Raw genomic sequence first — 22,337 nt, forward strand, 5'->3', positions numbered from 1 at the left:
CAGTCTTTCATCTTTTAGTATGATATTAGATGTAGATTATTGATAGACACCCTTTATCAGGTTGAAGACATTCCCTTCTATTCCTAATTTATTGTGGTTTTATGATGAAAGGGTATATAGGGTTTTGTCAAATGATTTTTCTGTGTCTATTGGGATTATTATGTTTTTTGTATTTAATTCTATTGATATGTGTATTTCATTAATTGTTTTTCAGATGTTAAAATGACTTTGCATTCCTGGGATAAATTCTGCTCAGTTATGGTATATGATCCTTTTTATATGTTGTTGGCTTTGATTTGCTACTAATTTTTTTGAGGGTTTTTGCATCCATATACCTAAGAGATAGTGCATTGTAGTTCTTTTTTATTCTTGTGATTTTTTTTGGTCTAGTTTTGGTATCAGGGTAATTCTGTTATAGAATGAGTTGGGAAGTGTTACCTCCTTTTCTGTTCTTTTTTTTTTTTTAATGAAGAATTGATGTTAAGTCTTTAAATGTTTTGTAGAATTAACCAGCAAACCTGTAAGTGCCTGGGATTTTCTTTGCAGGATTTAAAAAGATTATTAACTCAACGACTTTTACTTGTTATACCCCTATTTAGAATTTCAATTTTTTCTTGAATTAGTTTATGTAGTGTGTATCTTTCTAGGAATATGTCCATTATATCTAGGTTACATTATTTGTTGACCCTTCAGTTCATAATATTCCCTTATACTCCTCTTTATTTCTGTAAGGTTGATAGTAATGTCCTAAGTTTCATTTCTGATTTTAGTAATTTGACGTTTCTTTCTTTTTCCCCCACCTTGGTCAGTCTACTTAAAGGTTTGTCAATTTCCTTGATTCTTTTTAAAGAATCAACTTTGGTTTGATTTTCTCTATTGTTTTTCATTCTCTTCTTTATTTTTGCTCTAATTTTTATTATGGACATACTTGATTTTATTGTGCCTTGTTTTATTGCACCCCACAGATATTGCCTTTTTTTTACAAACTGAAGATTTGTGGCAACCCTGCATCAAACAAGACTATGGTGCCATTTTTCCAACAGTATTGGTTTACTTTGGGTCTCTGTGCCACATTTCGGTGATTCTCACAATGCTTCAAACTTCTTCATTATTGTCATATTTGTTATAATGATCTGTGATAAGTGATATTTGATGTTACTATTATAATTGTTTTGGGCACCATGAGCAGCACTCATGTAAAATGGTGAACTGCTCCACCGACCAGCCATTCCCCCATTTCTCACCATCTCTTCCCTATTGCCTGAGATACAACAATATTGAAATGATGCCAGTTAATAACTCTACAAAGTCCTCTAAGCATTCAAGTGAAAGGAAGAGTGACACATCTCTCACTTAAACTCAAAAGCTAAAAATGCTTAAGCGCAGTGAGGAAGGAGTGTCGAAAGCTGAGGTAGGCCAAAATCTAGGCATCTTGCACCAAACAATTAGCCAAGTTGTGAAAGCAAAGGAAACATTCTTGAAGTAAATTGAAAGTGCTACTCCAGTAAATACACAAATGGTAAGAAAGTGAAACAGCCTTATTGCTGACATGGAGAACGTTTTGTGGGTCTGAATAGAGAGCAAACCAGCCACAACATTCCCTAAGCCAAAGCCTAATCCATAGCAAGGCCCTAACTCTCTTCAGTTCTATGAAGGCTGAAAGGGGAGGAAGCTGCAGAAGAAAAGTTTGCAGGTGGCAGAGGTTGGTTCACGAGGTGTAAGGAAAGAAGCCGTCCCCCATAACATAAAGTGCAAGGTGAAGCAGCAAATGCGGATGGAGAAGCTGCAGCAAGTTATCCAGAAGTTCTAGCTGAGTAATGAAGGTGGCTACACTAAACGACAGATTTTCAGTGTAGACAAAACAGCCTCATATTGGAAGAAGATGCCATCTAGGACCTTCACAGCTAGAGAGGAGAAGTCAGTGCCTGGCTTCAAGGCTTCAGAGGACAGGCTGACTCTGATTAAGGATTAATGCGGCTGGTGACTTGAAGTTGAAGCCAACGCTCAATTACCATCTGAAAATCCTAGGCCTGATGACAGCACATCTGTTTACAACACGGTTTACTGAATATTTTAAGCCCACTGTTGAGACCTACTGCTCAGAAAAAGAGACTCCTTTTAAAATATGACCGCTCGTAGACAGTGCACCTGGTCACCCAAGAGCTCTGATGGAGGTGGACAATGAGATTAATGTGGTTTTCGTGTCTGCTGACACAACACCCAGTTTGCAGCTCACGGATCAAGGAGTAACTTTGACTTTCAAGTCTTACTATTTAAGAAATACATTTGTCAGGTTAGAGCTGCCATAGATAGCGATTCCTCTGATGGATCCTGGCAAAGTAAATTGAAAACCTGCAAAGAATTCACCATTCTAGGTGCCATTAAGAACATTAGTGATTCATGGGAAGAGGTCAAAATATCAGCATTAACAAGAGTTTGGAAGAAGTGGACTCCAACCCTCCTAATGACTTTGAGGGTTCAAGACTTCAGGGGAGGAAGTAAGTGCAGATGTGGTGGAAACAGCAAGAGAATGAGATTTAGAAGTGGAGCCTGAAGATGTGACTGAGTTGCTGCAATTTCATGGTAAAACTTGAGTGGATGAGGAGTTGCTTCTTACGGATGAGCAAAGAAAGTGGTTTCTTGAGATGGAAGCTACTCCTGGTGAAGATGCTGTGAAGACTGTTGAAATGACAACAAAGGATTGAGAAGATTACATACACTTAGTTGATAAAGCAGTGGCAGGGTTTGAGAGAACTGACTCCACTTTTGAGAGTTCTGCTGTGGGTAAAATACTATCAGACAGCGTCACATGCTACCGAGATGTCATTCATGAAAAGAAGAGTCAATCGAGCATAAGAAACTGCCCCAGCCACCCCAGCCTTCAGCAACCACTGCCCTGATCGGTCAGCAGCCATCAGCATCAAGGCGGACCCTCCACCAGCAAGAAGATTACGACTTGCTGAAGGCTTAGATCATGGTCAGCATTTTTACAAAAAAGGATTTTTAAATTAAGGTGTGTACATTGCTTTTTTTTTTTTAAACATAATGCTATTGCACACATAATAGACTACAGTATAGTATAAACATAACGTTTATACTGGGAAACCAAAAAACTTGTGTGACTTGCTTTATTATGATATTCACTTTATTGCAGTGGTCTGGAACTGAACCCGCAGTATCTCCGAGGTGTGCCTGTATTTCCTCTTTTCTGTTTGCTTTGGGTGTAGTTTACTTTCTTCTTCTAGTTCCTTAGGTGGAAGATTAGGTTATTGATTTTTGATCTTTCTTCTTTTTTAATATAGGCATTTACAGACACAAATTTCCCTCTAAGCACTACTTTCATGGCATTCAACAAGCTTTGGCATGTTTTGCTTTGGTTTTCATCCATCTCAAAGTCTTTTTTAACTTTCTTTGTGGCATCTTCTTTAACCTGTTGGCTATTTAAGAGTGTGCATCAAACAAGACTATCAGTGCCATTTTTCCAACAGTATTTGTTGACTTTGGGTCTCTGTGCTCCACCGACCAGCCATTCCCCCATCTCTCACCCTCTCCTCCCTATTGCCTGAGATACAGTAATATTGAAATGATGCCAAATGAAAGGAAGAGTCACACATCTGGCAAAGGGTCTGGTTTAAGTTCTGAATATTTTGATCCCTTAACAAACACTTGAATGGCTAAACTCTTAAAATGTTCTGAAATAAGAGCAAATGCTTGTAAGTGCTTACTTCATGCCCGGTGCTATTCTAAGCATTCAGTATACTATTTATTTATAACAGTTACAATTTCCTGATGTACTTTTCTTAAAATTTTTTTTTTATTGGGGCATATTGGGGAACAGTGTGTTTCTCCAGGACCCAACAGCTCCAAGTCCAGTCACTGTTTTCAATCTTCAGTTGCAGGGGGTGCAACCCACCATCCCATGCAGGATTGAACCAGCAACTTTGTTGTTGAGAGCTCCCACTCTAATCAACTGAGCCATCCAGCCGCCCCTCCAGAAGCTCAGCGGCAGCTCGTTGTCTTCAATCTAGTTGTGGAGGGTGCAGCTCATTGGCCCATGTGGGAATCGAACTGGCAACCCTGTTGTTCAGAGCTCACGCTCTAAACCAACTGAGCCATCTGGCCGCCCCCTGATGCACTTTTATATTTACCTATGTAGCGACTCTTATTGGTGGTCTTTATTTCTTCATATAGATTCAAATTACTGTCTAGTGTCCTTTCATTTCAGCCTTAGGAGTCCCTTCAGTATTTCTTCCGTAGCAGTAAATCCTCAGTGTTTATTTGTGAATGTCTCAGTTTCCCTTTCAGTTTTGATTAATAGTTTTGCCAGATATAAAATTCTTGGTTGATTTTTTTTTCTTTCAGCACTTTGAATATCTGGCCCCCATGGTTTCTGATCAGAAGTCAACTGTTAATCTTATTGAGGATTCCTTGTATATGATACATATTCTCTTACTGCTTTCATGTTCTCTCCTTGTCCTTGCCTTCTGGAAGTTTAGGATGATTCTCAGTGTGGATCTCCGAATTGATTTTACTTTGAGCTTCTTGGATGTATAGACCAATGTCTTTCATCAAATTTGGTAAATTTGGGGCCATTATTTCATCATATATTCTTTTTTCACCTTTCTCTCTCTCTCTCTCTCTCTCTCTCTCTCTCGCTCGCTCGCTCGCTCGCTCCTCTCCTCTCCTTCTGGGACTCCCATTATGCATACGTTGGCACACTTGATAGTGTCACACAGGTCTCTGAAGCACTGTTCATTTTTCTTCATTATTTTTACTTTCTGCATCTCAGACTGGATAATATCAATTGACCTGTTTTTAAGTTTGCTGATTCTTTTTTCTGCCTGCTCAAATCTTCTGTTGAGCGCCTCTAGTGAATTTTTCATTTCAATTATTGTACTTTTCTACTACAGAATTTGTATTTGTTTTTAATTTTATAATTTTTGTCTCTTTATTGATATTGTTTATTTGGTCAGATTTTTTTTTATCATACTTTCCTTTAATTCTTTGTATATTATTTAAAACAGCTGATTTAAAGATTTTGTCTAGTAAATCCAACATCTAGACATCCTCGGGGACAGCTTATATTGATTAATGTCTCTGGTGTATTGGCAATACTTTCTTGTTTCATGCATATCTTGTAATTTTTGTTGAAAAGTGGACATTTTAAATGATATGATTTGGTAGTTCTGGAAATCAGATTCTCCCCCTCCCCAAGGTTTGTTGTTTCTTGTGGTGTTTATTTGTTTAGTGACTTTTCCAAATTAATTTATTAAAGTCTGTATTCTTTGTCATGTGTGGCCACTGAAATCTCTACTTGGTTAGATTAGTGATCAGCTAATGGTTGGATAGAGATGTTCCTAATGCCTGGAACCAGTAAGTCTCCAAGTCTTTGTCAAGAGGTTTTGTGTGGATGTTGGGGCATACCCTCAATGTTCAGCCAGGAAGTTGATAACTGTCTTAGCACTTCATTTGTGCGAAGCTTGAAGGTCAGCCAGAGATGAGAGTTTAGGTCTTTCTCAGGTCTTTCACGAGCATGCGCGTAGCCCTAGGCATGAACACAACCCTTTGCATGCATGTGCCCTTCTAGATTCCCAGGAACATTTTGGAGCTTTTCAAAGACCCTATGGATATCTCATTCCTTAGCTTTTCCTTTTAGTTTTTTCGATAGCCTAATGTTTGCCTCAACTGTTATCTACTGCCTCAGACAGCTGTGAAATTAATCATTTGCTTCTAATTGTTTTTGACAAGTGCCCCAGGGAAAAAGTTTTTCACATTGAATGAGCTGTTGACTCAGGTCTAATAAAGAAAGCCTTGTAAGTGGGGTCTTCCAGGGAACCACCAGACAAGTGAAAAAATAATTCTCTGGGAATGAGGCCTGGAAGGAGCTACAACAGTATTCAGCCCCCTCAGGTGGCTGCTAGGCCACTGGTTTTCACCACGATTGTGGGCTGTTGGTATGTGAGGCCACCACCTTACGTGTTTTGATAAAGTTTTATTGAAACCCAACCGTGCTCATTCATTTATGTATTGTCCATGACTGCTTTTATGCATAGTCAGACAGAGATCACATGGCCTGAAAAACCTAAAATATTTATTAGTTGGCCCTTTACTGGAAAAGTTTTCCAACTGCTGCTCTAGACTAGTGATGGTTAGTAGAAATATAATATGAGCTACACACGTAATTTAAAGGTTTTTGAGTCGCCACATTAGAAAAGTAAAAAGGAACAAGTGAAATTAATTTTAAGGATGTATTTCATTTAACCCAATATATTAAAAAGATTATCAATTTAACATGTAATCAATATAAAATTATTGAGAGATGTTACATTTTTTTCTTACGTTGTCTTTGAAATGTGATGTGTATTTTACACTTACAGCACATCTCAATTTAGACTAGCCACAATCCAAGTGCTAGTGGCTACCATATTGGACAACATAGCTCTAGATCCTTGCTACTCAAAGTGTGGTCCCTGGGCTGGCAGTATTGTTTCAATGGGAGCTTGCAAGAAAGTCACAATCTCAGGCCCCACATGAAACTTACTGAATCAGTGTTTGCATTTAACAAGCCTATTAAGTTTGAGAAGTAAAGCTCTATACCACTTCATTATACTGCCTCTCTTTGGGATACAGACTCAGTGTACCCAAAGTATTATTCTAATGTAAAATGTAACCTTCTGGTTAAGCTGTCACTCCATTCACTCGATCATGGTCAAATTGTCTGAAAATCAATCAAGTAAGGTGACTGTATGCCAGATGCTGTACTAGGCACTGGGGGGGTTGCTGAGCTGAAGAGGACATGGCCACAGCTTTCAGGAAACTTCCAACTGCCCAAGTATGCCTGGAGAATAATACTCTGCACAAGAAGTTCAGTCTTCTTCCCTACTAAATCCTCTAAACAAGTTCTCCATCTCAAATGTAAATGTGGCAATTAGGCAGTGGATTGATCAAACAGGCATTCAACACAAGAGGTTCATGGGACAGAAACAAAACAGTTTCACTCCATTTGAAATTGGCTCACGGGCAATGGTCTGAAGCAAACACTCAGGCTTTAGGACATGAACTCAATGGATTCTTCTGAAAGGGTAGCAACCCTGTGTTTGTATAACAGGAAAGTTATAACATCCATCATGCTCAAATTCAGGAACTGTGCACTCAAGTCAAGAGAAACCTGACAGTCTGATTTCCAGGTTCCAGTGACTTAGAATAGGAATTCCTATTTAAAGCAAAGAAAATAAGAAATGAGGAAGTGCCAGTCCTTGTTTCTCTGTGTAGGTGTTGACAAGCTATTAAATCATTAGGCTGTCCCTTGCCAGAAGCAGCAGAATAAATCTTGGAAGTTGACAAATGGTCAGCAGCTCTGTGTGTGCCTGCACACTCAGAGGCACACACAAAGGGCACACTGTTTCCCTTGGTTTATCTCCTGGCTGTGTAAATATTTCATCTGACATTTGGATTGGATTCTGAGCTAGTTTCCCACCAAGCTGATGGTTTTTTAATCTGCTTTCATCAGCCTACAATAAACTGTCTAACCTGTCTGCACAGTGCAGTGTACTCTGCTCACTGGCAAACAGAACAAATGGAACCAAGAGATCCCCGACATACTTTCCTCAGATGTCTGAAGACGAGGAATTGCACCCAAGCTCTGCCCAAGCCAGAAACACAAACTATGAGGCCCTTGCCTCATCCCATTATACCAGCACCCACGAGCCCTTCCTAGGCTAGTCCAGTGCCAGCAGGAGGTCACAGTACATAACTTGGGCCCGCCATCCTATTAAGACAGATCTTTGGCTCAGCACAACTATGCCACTGCCAAGGATGAGGATGGACATAATCTCATTCATTCTGGGCTGTATTCATGCTGGCTTCTCTTCAGTTTCAGATGAGTTCCTTTGGTTGTCCAAAATGTAGGAAATGCTATGATAACCTAAACCACAAATCACTGGCTCAGAAAGCTCCTATACGGTAATAAAAAGGAATGAAGTACTGATAGATGCTACAGTGTGATGACCCTTGAAAACATTATGCTAAGTAAAAGAAGCGACTGATAAAAGAGCATATATTGTAGAACTCCACTCAGATGAAATGTCCAGAATAGACAAGTCTACAGATACAGAAACTAGATTAGTTGTCACTAGGGTTGGGGGGAGAGGAATGAGATTCACTGCTAGTGGGCATGGAATTTCTTTTAGGGGTACAAAAATGTTCTGGAATTAGAAAGTGGTAATGATTGCACAACTCTGTGAATATATTAAATACCACTGAGTTGCACACTTTAAATGAGCGAATTGTATTCTTCCCTCTCCCCAACCCAAAGATCCTACAGATCGTTCTTGCCAGCCTTGCTATTCTATACTCTACTTATAGGAGAAAGAAGGTGGTGCTGGGAAAGCTATAGAGTCAGGAGAGTGCGTCCTGTCTACTGCTACAAGTCCTCTACCATTCATTCACCCACCCACTTCAGTCCTTGAAAGTCTGCTATGTACTAGGTCCTGATGATAGATACAGCATGAATAAACCCTGCCCTTTCTATTAGGAACATATGATAATGATGTTCTTAACACTGACCCCAAGACACCCTGGATTTGCAAATTGCCTTCTGAATCATCAAAGATTAAAATACTTTAATTACAAAGTTAGTGTTCTTCATATTCTTTTTTTTTTTAAATTGGGAATTCATGGATGATACACTGCTTTAAAAGTTTCAATACCTGAAATATAGACTATACAGGGTGATTTATAATAATAGTTAAGGAAAATATTTCAAGAACAAGGATGGATGCAAACTTCCTGTTTCCCTTTGATGTTGTAAGCAAGAGGACTTAATGAAAACCAGAAAGATGACAGCATGGATTTTGAGGTTTCCTCTTTTACAAGGAAGTGCATTTGTGAATGCAATGATTTATTAACAGGTGGCCGTTTCCTTTTTGTTTCTATGTAAATGAGGACATATTCCTGCTGATAGTACTTCCAGTGTTAGTGTGAGGAAAGTGGTACAAAGGAACTCAGTCGTTCATTTCTGCAGACAGTGTGTTGTATGGAGAAATAATGTTTGATCTTTGGAGTCAGGCAGGCCTGGGTTCAAATCCTAGCTCACACTTTCAATTCAGACATTTATCATCTCTTAACAGCTTCTGAGCTGCTCTTCCTAGCTCTCCAGGTCATCCTTTGTACAGCAGCCCACATAAACTCTCAAGAATACACACTGGATCTTTCTACTCCCTTACTGTAAGACCTTTAGTGACAGCGTATCTTGGATAGGAGGGTCTAAGCTACTTAGCATGACTGAAAAACATTGGCTCCATAGCCTGGCCCAAACACAGCTCTCTAGCTACATCTCATACCATACTCCACCTGACATTTTTTAAAGAATTGTTGGTAGTTGCACACAGACCAACGCACACATGCACCCACTCCTCTACTCAGGCTGTTATGCGCTCCTGCAATAACTTTGCACCCTTTTGCCCTGGGGGTGGGGCAGCAGCATAGCAGGTTCTGGAGCCAGATGCCAGGGCAAGGCAGGGCCCTGTTCCAGCCTCTTTCCCCTAACTTTGGAAGCCAGATTAAGGCATTTGGGGAGATATTGACAATAACTACAATAAGTCCATTAAATTCTAGCATAAGTGAGTTTAAAAGTGTTTTATTTTTAAAAATTTGAGAAAGTAAAAGATGCATACAGTACAAAATTTGAAAGGCTGAAAGGGGTATTTAGTGAAATAATGAAACTCTGCCATGCCCTAGACACCCAGTTCCCTTACCAGCATTTTTGTGACTCTCTCGAGCCTAAAAATATAACTTTAACACAGCAAGATAACATGCTCGACACAGCGTCCTGTACTTGTGCTTTTATTTTAACCAAATGATCTTGGGGATCCTGTCACAGTGTAGTAGAGCTAACGAGTTCTCTACCGGTAAGAATTTCTATTCTTTCGAAACTCTTATAATGCTACTTAAAAAAACACACACATTATAATTCAACATCTGTGTACTCTATTGCGTGCTCACCACCAAAAAAGTCTAGTTTCCATTTGTCACCATATTTGATTGACCCCCTGTACCCATTTTGTCCTCCTCCACCCCTTTCACCTCTAGTAAACACCATTGCGTTATCTGTATCTATGAGTTTGTTTTGTTAGTTTGTTTGTTGCCTCTTTCTGTTATATCCCACATATGGATAAAATCACAGTTTTTGTCCTTTTCCATCTGACTTATTTCATTTAGCATAATACCGTCAAGGTCCATCCATGTTGTCGCAAATTGCAAGATTTCATCCTTTTCTATGGCTGATTAACATTCCATTGTGTATATATACTACTTCTTTATCCATTCATCTGTTGATGGTTATGTGGATGGCTTCCATATCTTTGCTATTGTGAATAATGCTGCAATGAACATGTTCCAAATTAGTGTTTTGGGTTTCTTCGGGTAAATACCCACAAGTGGAATTGCTGGGTTTAAGGTAGTTCTGTTTTTAACTTTTTGAGGAATCTCCACACTGACTTCCATAGTGGTTGCACCATTGTGTACTCCCACCGACAGTGCACAAGGATCCCCTTTTCTCCACACCCTCACCAACACTTGTTGTTTGTTGATTTATTGATGACAGCCATTCTGACAAGAGTAAGGTGATATCTCATTGTGGTTTTTATTTGCATTCCTCTGATGATTAGTGATGTTGAGCATCTTTTAATATACTTGTTGGCCATATACTATGTCTTCCTTGGAAAAAATGTCTGTTCAGGTCCTCTGCCCATTTTCAAAATCAGGTTGTTTGTTTTTTGCTGTTCAGACGTATGAGTTCTTTATACATTTTGGATATTAACCTCTTATTGGAAATATCATTTGCAAATATCTTCTCCCATTCGACTAGTTGCCTTTTTGTTTTGTTGATGGTTTCCTTTGCTGTGTGGAAGTAAGCCACTTCTTAAGACCTCATTCACTATTTTTGCAGTGCCCCCATTCACCAGAAAATAAATTTTTAAAAATAATAAGTAACAACTCAATTCCTTTACATTCCTTTCCATTAAAAATTGCATTTACTGTGATTTTGTTTTCTAATTACAAAGATAACACATTTCATTTGTAGAAAACTTGGAAGATATAAAAAACACAGGGAAAAAAATCACTCATATTTCTAACACCAGTTAACATTTTGATGAATATCCCTCTAGTATATTTTTATTCACGTATCTATACTTTAAAAAAGGTGTACTCTCATATTTGAGGGAGAAATGTATGATAAATATAGTAAAAACCATTAGTAACTTACCATGTTTTAGTCACGAAAGCATTTTAACTGCCTGAGCCCATTTCATGCACACAACAACCCCAGGAGGTATGTACAGTTCTGTTCATTTTACAGATTGGGAAACTGTGGCATAAAGAATTGCTGAGAGTCACCAGCTTGGGATGTGACCCCAGGCCATGCTGTTCTGCGCACATGCCCAAAGACACAAGTGCAAAATGACCGATGTGAATGGATAACGAAAACATGGGATATCCACACCATGAGATACTATAGTGCTCTTAAATGGACTAAACTGGATCTAAATGGATAGAGCTGAAAAAACACATTGAATGAAACAGCAGGTTGCAAGATGATATTGTACATTCTGGTACCATTTGGGTAGATTAACAAAAAAGAAACCATGCACCCCCATCTCCATATCAAATCTTGTTTGTCATTACTGTGAAAATGGACTGGAAAGATACACATCATTTCATGATGTTGGATGCCTTTGCAGAGGTGGGGACAGTATAGCACTGGGGGTGAGGGTCACAAAATGTTTAACTTATCTATGACAATTGATTTTTAACAAAAGACATAAAGCTAAGGTCAAATCTTCACCAATTTCAATTTTGAATAGTGGGGATATGTGCATTTGTTATCTTTTCCTCTGCTACTGTACGCACCAGGTAGAGTTCCAAGTGTTGCATAGGTTGACTCATTACATCCTTACAAGTACCGTATCAAGTAGGCAGCACATTAGCTCCATTTTATGGATGAGGAAATTGAGGTACAGAGAGGTTAAATGACTTCCCCTGGGTCACACAGGGGAAGTGGTGGGTGTATCTGGCTCTAGGAACCATGCTTTTACCATATATCAGTTACCTTTCTAAAAACTCTCAAAATCTAAATAAAACAGCACAAAACCAAAACACTGAGGGAATGCAAAGTAGGGTAATGAACACCATGGCACGGTTGTTACCCCACCGGTCACCTTCCTTCTTATTTGCTCTGTTAGTCTGGGGGTGGGTGCTTGCTCAGAGTAGAATAGCAGGGAATCAAAACCGAAAACTCCAGCCCCCCTTAAAAAACAAAACTAAACAAAACAAAACATCAGGCGGAGCCAAGTGAGATGGGCTCAGTTGGGGGCATTACAGGGCACGCAGTCAATTTGAGCCTGTGTGTGAACTGGAGTTCGCAGGAGTTAGCTAAGCCTGGTCCCTACACTACAAAAGACTGAGCAGGGAGGAGCTGGCAGCCATGAAGGGTAGAAGACTGAGACTGGGAGGAGAGACACAAAGCAGGTACCTGGTACTTAAGCAGCAGGCCAGACGGAAGGATGGATTTGGCAGAGGAATCTCCCTGCTCCCTGGAGTCATGAAAGCAGCTCCCAAGCTCTAAGTGAATCACAGACCGGGAAACAGTAGGGTGGGAAGAGATGAATGCTGCCCTACGGGAAAGAGTCTGAAGGGCAACACTAATCATCTGAGCAGCAAAAATCACTGGGAGCCTGTGTAGTAAAGTGGTGAAGAGCTGGGACTCCAGAGCTGGCCTGTCTGGGTCCGAATCCTGGCTCTGCCACTTACTCATTATACCAGCTTGGGCAAGCCATCTGTGAAATGGGGATAATAATGCAATTGTTGAGGATACAGATGAGTAGATGCCTCTCAAGCACTTAGCTCAGTACTGGGCACATAGTAATCACTCTGAAAGTTTGATGTCATCATCATTATATCTGAGGACCTACTTGTTTCCCAACACTGTGGCAGGAATTGCGGATGGACAGAGGTATTGGACAGTTTTTGCCCTTGCATGCAGTTTAGTTGGGGAGATGAGTAAATGAATTACAGTGCAATGTGATAAGGAGTCAGATAACAATACATGTCAGGTACTACAGGATCTCAGGGAAAGAAGTGACTAACTCTGGATGGGAGGGGTGGCCAGGGAGGACTTCACAGACAGATGAGATGGAAGTTGGAGCTTGGAGGAAGAGGAACTGCACTGATACCCCGATTCCCAAGCCAGTCCTCCTCCTCCAGTGTTCCCTTTATCCATCAATCATTCACCTAGTTGCCCAAGAAAGAACCCTGAGGTCCTCCCTGACACTTCCCTGTCTCTAATGTCTACATCTAACCCAGCAACATGCCTTGTTAGTTCTACTTCCAAAATGCATTTGGGATCTAGACTACCACAACAGCCTCCTAACTGTTACCCTAGTGCCACAGGTGTACCTGTCTAATCTATTGTCTAAAAAAATGCTAGACTGATTAAACACACACATAAACAGATACACTGCTATGGACTGAATTGTGTCCTCAAATTCCTATGTTGAATCCCTAACCCCCGTGTGACTGTACTTAGAATAAGGAAGTTATTAAGGTTAAATAAGGACATAAGGGTGGGGCCCTGATCCCACAGGATTAGCGTCGTTATAGGACTGGACATCAGAGCTTGCTTTACACCCCCCGCCCCCCAGGGAACTACCGAAGGAAGGCCATGTGAGGACGCAGAAAGAAAGTGGCTGTCTTCAGGCCAGGAAGAGAGCTCTTAAGCAGGAACTGAAGCTGATGGACCTTGCTTGATCTAGGACAACCAGCCTCCAGAACTGTGAGAAAATCATTTTGTGCTGTTTAAGCCCCCCAGCCTGTGGTATTGTGTTATGGCGGCCCTTACTTTTGCCTACTACCAGTCCTTGGTTATACACTGTCTTGTGTCATTCTTCTCTAATTGTTTGTTGGGTATAGCTTCTGCCTCCTCTCTAGGCTGTAAGTGCCTAGAAGGCATGGATCATGTCTCCTAAATCACCAGAAACACATACAGCCAAGGTGGGCACACAGTGGTAGTCAGTAAACGCTTAGGCACACAGTGGTAGTCAATGAATGCTTACAGGAGGAGTGAATGCAACTGCACAGGGAGATGCTGAGTGTTCAAAGCGAGAAACGGATGCTGAGACTCTGGACTCGGTGTCAACTTTGTCACAGAAGTCCCAAGTGTCTCTAAACAAATTAGCATATTTCTCTCTTTCCGTCCATTTGTTTCTTCAGCTGTGCTGTTGCGTCCCTTCCTTATGGAGTTTTGCTGAGACTTAAATATACTCCAGTATTTTCCGAGCCTTTGTGAGGAAGCAGAGACTGGGTTTCCAAATCAGAAAGACCTGGGTTTAAAATCTCGCTTTCTCACTTATGAACACTGATTGTGCGAGGTGCTTCATACACATTGACTCCTTCAGTCCTCACAGGCAAGCCACCCTGCAAAGTGCGCATGACGACCACTGTTTTAGGCTGAGGAAACTGAGCTTATCAGAGACCAGGTCAATTACCCAAAGTCCCACTGCGAGTTATAGGGTCAGAATTCCAAACGGTTTGGCTCAAAAGCCCCTAATCTCTCTACCGTGCTACAGGCGCCAAAAGAGGATAAAGGTTAACGTCTAGAAAAAAATAACCTCCTACACTGGGTTTCACAAGACTCCATTTATCAGGGACAAAAGTTCTTGCCTTTCCTTGGGGCAACAGAAAGCTGCTACCTTAACATTTCAGTAATGTAAGGCCAGTTAGAATCAGATCCTCAACAGGGACCATGACCCAGGAGAGATCATGAGCCCTTTCACTAGGCTGAGGGTGGCATGGGGGCAGGGACATAGCTCTTCTTTACTTCTGTATTCTTAGAACCTAGCACTGTGCCTGGCTCCAGGAGGCACACAATAACTGCCGTGGAAAGAATTCACCCACTGCAGTGCAGAGGCTGAAAGAGTACATTCTGTGGCCTGCTATTGTGGCCTCTAGATTAGGCCTGAAAGAGCCAGTCACATAGCTGCTAAGGTTTGGAACTGAAGAAGTTTATTTCTGATATATTTCAGATTCACAATGAGACAAGATTCCCTGGTGGGATTTTCCCCAAAGACTGGATCCAGACACCCAGTAAAAGGATTACAAGTGTACTTGCATATCATTTGCAAATGGTTTTACGTCTAACCACATTTTCTGTCATCTATTTCTTGGTGATTTTCAAGGCACAAATTTATTACTACCCTAAAGGTTATGACATAATTTATAAAAATAATAAAAATTTAGCTTCTCTTTCTTAACAATAACAAAGAATAGGCAGTACCACATTACGTTCAGTGCAGACAACTCATATCTTTATTATTGCCATATAAAGGGTTTGATCAATCATGTTTAGGTTCTACCATAACATTTAAAATGGGAGGTATACCTGTCCATATTAGCCAGTATCAGTAAAGTTCCTAGGACACCAGCCTCAAGAGTAGAGGAGACTGGGGTGACAGAGAGCAGAACTGTGGACAGCCATCCCTAAGTCACAAGCAGGACTTTTGCTTTGGAAGCAGATCTTTGATAGAGTAGTGATTTATAAATGGAAAGAGATACGAGAGCCATCATTCAGCAAGCATTTCTTGAGGGCCTGCTGTGTGCAAGACACTAGATAAGCATCACAGCTTAATAAGGAGAACTTTCAAATCTATCAGGCCTTTTCTTGTCATTGCCTTAAAATATCATGCCCTATGTTTAAAAATGGCAGTGTAATCATGAGAAAAAAATCTCAACTCAACATTAGCACAAGTGATGGTAAGAAGAACTCCCCGCCATGCTTTAATGAGCCTTTGCACATGCTGTTCCCTCTGCTTGGAATGCTCTTGCCCCCTCTCCTGTCTGCCTGGTGAAATCCTACCCTTCCTTTAGGATGTGGCTCAAATATCATCTCCTTGGTGAGCCCTTCTGATGCCCTCCTGAGAGAATTAATCATTCCTTTATGTACACTCACAGAGGTCTTTGCAAGGAAACTCTACTCTGACACCCCTTTGTAATTTCTTCTTTCTCACACTGTACTCTGAGCTCTGCAAGTCAGGGAAGACCTCTGATTTATCTTGGGATCCCCAGCATAATGCCTGTGTATAGCAGTAGTCAGTAAATGATTGATGAAATTCCCTGACCACCTGGAAAAAGAAGTCTATTAACAAATTACAGAGAACATTGTAGAAACATAGTATGTGCTTAGTGAAGGCTTGCTGACTTTGAAGGTAGTGAAAATGGTGCTTCTCTTAGGTCGAGGCTATACACAGCAATCCTTGGGATGCTCCAGCCACTGAATGGTAACTGTGCCCCAAATCATCACCTCTGCTGGCTTGCCAGAGGGCATGAAACATCCGTTATTAGTCACTTCTTAGGGTTAAGTCGTTTGCTACAGAAGTGCCCTGTTGGATTGCTTTCAGACAGAAGAAAAATACACCAGAAGCCACCTGAAAGACTTTGCACCTTTTGGAGGACTGGCTGACCATTCATGCCCCCCTCTTTCCAACTATAATCTGTAGTCCAGACAGAATTCACAACACAGGGAAAGGTCCTAGAAAGAGTTAAGATCGTGCACAATTTAAATTGTACCTTCTAATCACAGTACATAATTCCTGTCAGCTTAGAGTTACAAATTTTGCTGTTTCCAAAGTCCTGTGAGGCACAAATCTCAAGAAGGTAAAAAAAAAGAGTACATGTTTCCATTTTTGTATCAAAACACTAACAAAATCTAAACTCTGGCTTTTAATCATAGCCAGTTGCAAAATCCTATCTTCCTCTGCTCATGGGGGAGTAAAACCCTTTTTTTGTTCTGACAAGAAAACTCCCTTTGTAGTTTGTAAGAAATACAAACTACAAAATACACCCATCTCGCAGACCTTCAGATATATAATCACCAACACAGACACAAAATGGTCAATTACGCAGATATCAGAGTCCCCGAATATTTTAGTTAACAGTAGCTCAGATGACCACCCCCTAACTTTGGAAAATCAGGATGTTTAGTGACTCATTGATTACGTAGGGAGTTCTTATTCTCTGTTGGTAGTTTAACAAATTAGGTAGAAGGAGAAAGCTAAAATCTGTTGAATTTAGCTGGAACAAAGGCTAGCCTTGCTTTCAGATCAGTTAGTGCCATTTCAACAGTAAAACAATCGAGAGCCCAGAGATAAGCAGAATCTCGGAGCATAACCGTCTTGTACCTTTGTTAGCGTGGGGAGGGGTAAGAGAAGGGCAATGCCAACACAAATGGAAGTGTACACTGAAGCAAAGGAGGGCCAGAACAGTGGGTGAAAAGTTAACTTACTTCACTTAGACCACCGTATTAAAACCAGATGTGTCAAAAATGTAGGGTGAGAAAAACTGGTGTTACTGATAGCGTGAACCAACCCTTTGTGCTTTCCTCCCTATACAGTATCATTACAGGGTGCCAGAGGTGTCATTTTGTTTCATTTCACATGTAGCACATTCTCAACAAGTTAAACCGTTTCTAATCTTGTGTAATTAGATAGGTCTCGCTACCTCCCTCACTTGAAGGATTTTATGAGCTGCCTTGTTCCGTCTCCCTTTTGTGACAGCTTCTTTGGGGCTGGAAAGTAACATTTGCTAACATTTCTTCCCTTCTGGCACCTGTCAGCTGGATGAGCCCTGGGAAAGGGAGGATGGGGAGGGAAGGAATGCAACATGCCTCCCTGCCATGCCCTGGCATTAGAGCCATCTTTGTCTCTACGTAGGGATTGCTCTGTTCTGGAAAGTGCTGTTAAGTACATACTCAAAATAAGCAATGGGCAGATGGGTGAATGGAGTGATGAAGTTCTTGTTTTTTATTTAATCGCAAATTTCAAATTCCTTTGTTGACTTAATGTAGGGGCTGGGTGAGGTGCCCAAGGATGTCCCAGCCTACAGAGCTCTTTGATCTTACCGTCCAGTCGCTCTGGGCAGAGCCACCACTGGATACAGCGACTCAGCCACTTCAGAGCACTTTTGAGGAGTCATCTGATATGTGACATCGGAATCAAGGGCTTCTACTTCGATGCAGAAGTAATCACAGCGTGTGGAAACTGAGAGCTTTTCCTTGAAAAGGCTTTAAAGCTACCCCCTACCAAAAGCTTTCGGAGGGTCATTTCTTGCCCATTCTATGACGTCTTTGTAACACTGTTGACTGGCAAATGCTCTCCATGTGTAGACTGGGAAATCCAGAATTAAGGCCAATTTCTGCTTCTATGTCTTGGGACTTGGGCATGATTGATTATATGCAGGGCCTGACCTCTCACCACAAAATTCTGTGGTTTTTGTCCAATAATGAGAAAAGACAACTGAAGGAGTAGAGTATACATCAGAAACGGGTGAGTGGCAGGGCCACCTGACGTCCCCTAGTACTCTACAGTTTATAAAGCGCTTTCAGAGTGCTCCTTTCCCAGATAGGCTATTTCACCCGAGCAACTGGTTGCTGGCTCAGTCATGGAGGCCCTGGCTTTCTCGTGCTGGGGGTGGGGCAGCGAGTGGGTGCGCGCTTGGCCTTCCAGGAATAGTACTGCTCTGAGGCTCTTCTGCAGACTGACTGGAACAGAGATTAAGCCCCGGGTCGCCTCTGCATTCCATTTAGCAGTTTGCTCATGCTTTCACTACAGATCAGGCTCAAGAATTCCACTGCCAGCTGAGAATCTGAATGTCGCTTTGGCTGTAAGACAGTGTCTTATTTATTCACATAAATCCCCTCCTCCTCTTGTCCCTGATTATTTTCACCCTAAAATGGAAAGGGGGGAAATTATGTGAGCATTTGGGTGCTGGACTGCAGCCACCCTTGGCAATCTTTGTTAATCTCTGAGATTGTCAGCAGCATTGACTAAGGAAGAGTGACTCACCCAGAGTAGCACACTGTCTCTTTTGCCTTTACAAAAGCAGTTCCTCAAAAGTGCTGCTGAGACAAACAAACAAAACTATAGTTGAAGGGAAAGAAAAAGTTCTAAGAGCAGCTCAGCACCGTGGCCAGAGGGGTGGAAGGGAGACAGGCAGTGAGAAGCACAAATGCTGCTGGGCCTTCCCCTCATTCTGGCCAGTTGTATAGACAGCTGTCACTTTAATTTAACCCGTAGTTCACACCCCAAGCGACCAAGCTCGTTTTTGCCCATACACGTCTCTCCTGGTAGAGATAGTAGTTGTTATAAAGCCGAGGAAAACCATAGATGGAAGGGAGGCTACATGGGGAAAACCTGATAAAGATAGCTTTTCTTTTCTTTTTTTCCTCTTAAAATGTGCACATGAGACAGAATGCCTCAGAAAGGTTTCATGCAAAGAGATAGAAGCCGCTGTAAGCAAAGGCAGTCTGGAGGAGGGAGGACCGGCTGCAAAGGCTTGAGGACAGTTTTGCTTCTACTTCTGTTTATATTCTTAAGGTTAATTGTGCAAATGTGACTTTGTTTGTAGGCACACGTGGCTCTGTTTCTCCACCAGACAGCCGCTCGCCAATACCTGCTACAGCTCTGATCGACAGACAGGGGCTTACTAATCGCTAACCTGGACACTGGAGTGTAAACATGCAAACTGTCTTCCCCTCAAGTGGACTTTTAGGATCGGAATACTGGGGTGTTCAGGCTGGAAGCGACTCTCAAGTGCGCACTAGTTCCACCCTGAAGAGGACAGGAGAGGGATCTGAGCCTGGAGAAGGTAAGTGAATTGCCCAGGGTCACATAAGCTAGTGAGGACGCCATTAGAAAGCATTCCAGTGCTGTCTTCCTCCCTCTCACCCCACCTTTAGAGACCCCCAAGTGTACCCGCCGTGGCACAGTCTGTGTGTTTCTCCTGGCTATCTCCGTTGCTCCCCCGTGGCGATGCTGGCAGGCCCAGTGACCTAAGACAGGGAGTGCTCATTCCTGCCATTTGCAGCCTGCTCTTGGCTGGATGGCCCACAGGACTGAGACCAGGGAGAACTGAATCTCCAAAGGCAGGTCGTAGCCTGAAACTTAGGAGACAACTCTTCTCCACTCTGCATTGAAAGGAATGATGCCACTGATATATACAAAAGGCTTAGCAGACGTAAATCACGTTTGTGTGCAATTTCTACATGAAAAATAGTTATATAAGTTAGGGAGCATAGTAAGAATCAACAGCTGTCTTTCTCCCAGAGAACCCCCACCATCGTCAATATTTAAAAGTCACTCCCTTGCATTTCTGTACCATCTTCCTACACATACATGTTTTTTAGTATCCCTTACAATATACACTCTAATTCTGCTTGCTTTGGAACTTTCAATACTGGCATCATACTAAAACTTTCTACAATTTGTTTTTAGTCGCAATTGTGTCTGAGAACCTTTTATGTGGTTATCTGCAGCAGTGGCTCATTCATTTCCTTGTGTAAGACTAGGTGATAGATGCACGTCTATTGTTTCTAGTTCGGGGGCTATGAACTTCCTTTATAGTACACTAGCCCATGTTTAATTTTTAAGGTTGGTTTCTAGGAGTGGCATCAATGAGTTGTAAGGTCTGCACATTTTCAAATTTGTTAGATAATGCCAAATTGTTTCCCCACTTACTTGCCCAACATACACTCCCAGCGGAAGTTTTCCATATCCTCACCAACACCTAGTTTTTCAATCTGGTGGATTAAAGTGGAATTTTGTGTTGCTGTTTTTTGGTCACTCATTGTGCTTTTGATTTGCATTTCCCTGATTACTAATGAGGTTGAGCATTTTCTCATGCTTCAGGTTTCCTCTTCTGTGAAAGGCTTGTTCATATCTTTTGCCCATTTTTCCTTTGGATGTATCGCTATATAAAGTTTGTATGTTGCAAATACTAACACACTGTCAGGTAGGAGTCCTCCCACTCTGTGCCTTGTCTTTTCACTTTATGGTGTTCTGGGTGACCAGAGGCACTGTTTTCATGTAAGTGAATTTATTACATTTTGCCTTTATGGTTGGTGCTTTTTGTGTTTCTTTAAAAAAAAAATTCTCCCCATCCCAAGATCACAGAGAAATTCTCCTATATCCATGTTTCTTTTTGAGTGGGAGGTTACTGGCATTTGGGGCTGGGCAATTACTCTTTATATGGGGCTGGCTGTCACTGCAGGACACTTACCATCCTTGGGCCCTGGGTACCAAATGCCTTTGGCACTCTTCCTGTCATTATAACAACCCCAAACTCTCCTATATACAGAAGCTGCCAAAAAATGTATACAAATTTTAAGAAAGGAAAAAACTGTATTAAAATTGTAATACTAAAAAAAAAAATAAAAAAAAATTGTAATACTCAATATATACCAATAACAAAAGATGAATACAAGTCACGTGTGACGTCTGCAATGACAAGAGGTGCTCAAAGTGGTTCCCATCAGCATCCAAACACTTCTGATTATGGCCAACTACTGCTTGAGCAATGTTGACCAAAGTATCCACTTGTATACATTTTTTTGGCACCCCTGGTCTTTTTAAATGTTCCCTGAGTGGAGGTACTGCCAGTTGAAAACGTTGGAACGATATTTTCCTCCAAAAGTTTAAAGTATACTTAACATATTCAGAATGGATTTTTGTTTTTGACGTGAGGTAGGAATCTAGTTTTATTATTCTTTTATGGATAACCAATCCCCCCCAAATCAGTTGTTAGAGTTCATCCTTTACCCCACCGATCTGTAATGCTACCTGTCATACATCAAATTTCCAAATAGGTAGAGGTCTATTTTTGACTTTCCTATTCTGTTCAATTGGCCTATTTATCACACCTCTGTGCTAACATTATGCTCTTAAGTACTGTAGCTGTGTGACACACCTTAGTATCTGATACCTTGCTGCTCTTCAAGAATGCCTTGGCTTTTCTTTGCATTCCCACATACATTTCAGAATTCGATTGTCAAATTCCATGAAAAACCCTGCTGGGATTTTGACTGGAATTACACTATGACTGACTCAGGGAGAAAGACTATCTTTACAATATCAAGTAACCCTAACCTGTGAACTGGATAGCTCTCCATTTCAAGTTCTTTCATAAAGGGTCTCTGGCATGTTTGTTAGATTCTCTTCATAGATACCTTATATTTTTATTGCTATGGTATCTTTTTAAAAATTGCATTTTTGATTCTTGTTGCTGGTGTATAGAAACGAGACGTATCTCCTTACATTGTCTCAAATGTACTCCAACCAGACTTTCCCATTTAGCGCCACCAAAACTGCTCTTGGCAAAATCACCCATGATTTCTCAGTACCATACATTGGTCACTCCCTCCTCCTCCTCAAAACACTTTCTTTACTTGGCTTCCAGGACAGCACACACTTTCAGTTTCCTCTTTTCTCACTGATTATTCTCTCTTTGCTGGT

The 22,337-nt window shown here is 41.2% G+C and overlaps 1 protein-coding gene across 3 annotated transcripts in view; it reads right to left on the minus strand.

Moving 5' to 3' along the window:
- The window catches only part of HDAC8 (histone deacetylase 8), a 184,670-nt gene that overhangs the window by 36,091 nt on the left and 126,242 nt on the right, over window positions 1-22,337 (minus strand). Inside the window, exon 10 of one of the 3 annotated variants that reach the window (XM_074323459.1) lies at window positions 10,849-10,899. The exons of the other annotated variants lie outside the window; for them this stretch is intronic. Coding sequence (XP_074179560.1) covers window positions 10,864-10,899 — 36 coding nt within the window. The 3' untranslated portion in view covers window positions 10,849-10,863. Of the gene's footprint in view, window positions 1-10,848; window positions 10,900-22,337 lie in introns of those variants that run through there. 3 annotated transcript variants of the gene reach the window in all.

Source organism: Rhinolophus sinicus, chromosome X (assembly GCF_036562045.2).
Source record: "Rhinolophus sinicus isolate RSC01 chromosome X, ASM3656204v1, whole genome shotgun sequence".
Lineage (NCBI taxonomy): Eukaryota > Metazoa > Chordata > Mammalia > Chiroptera > Rhinolophidae > Rhinolophus > Rhinolophus sinicus.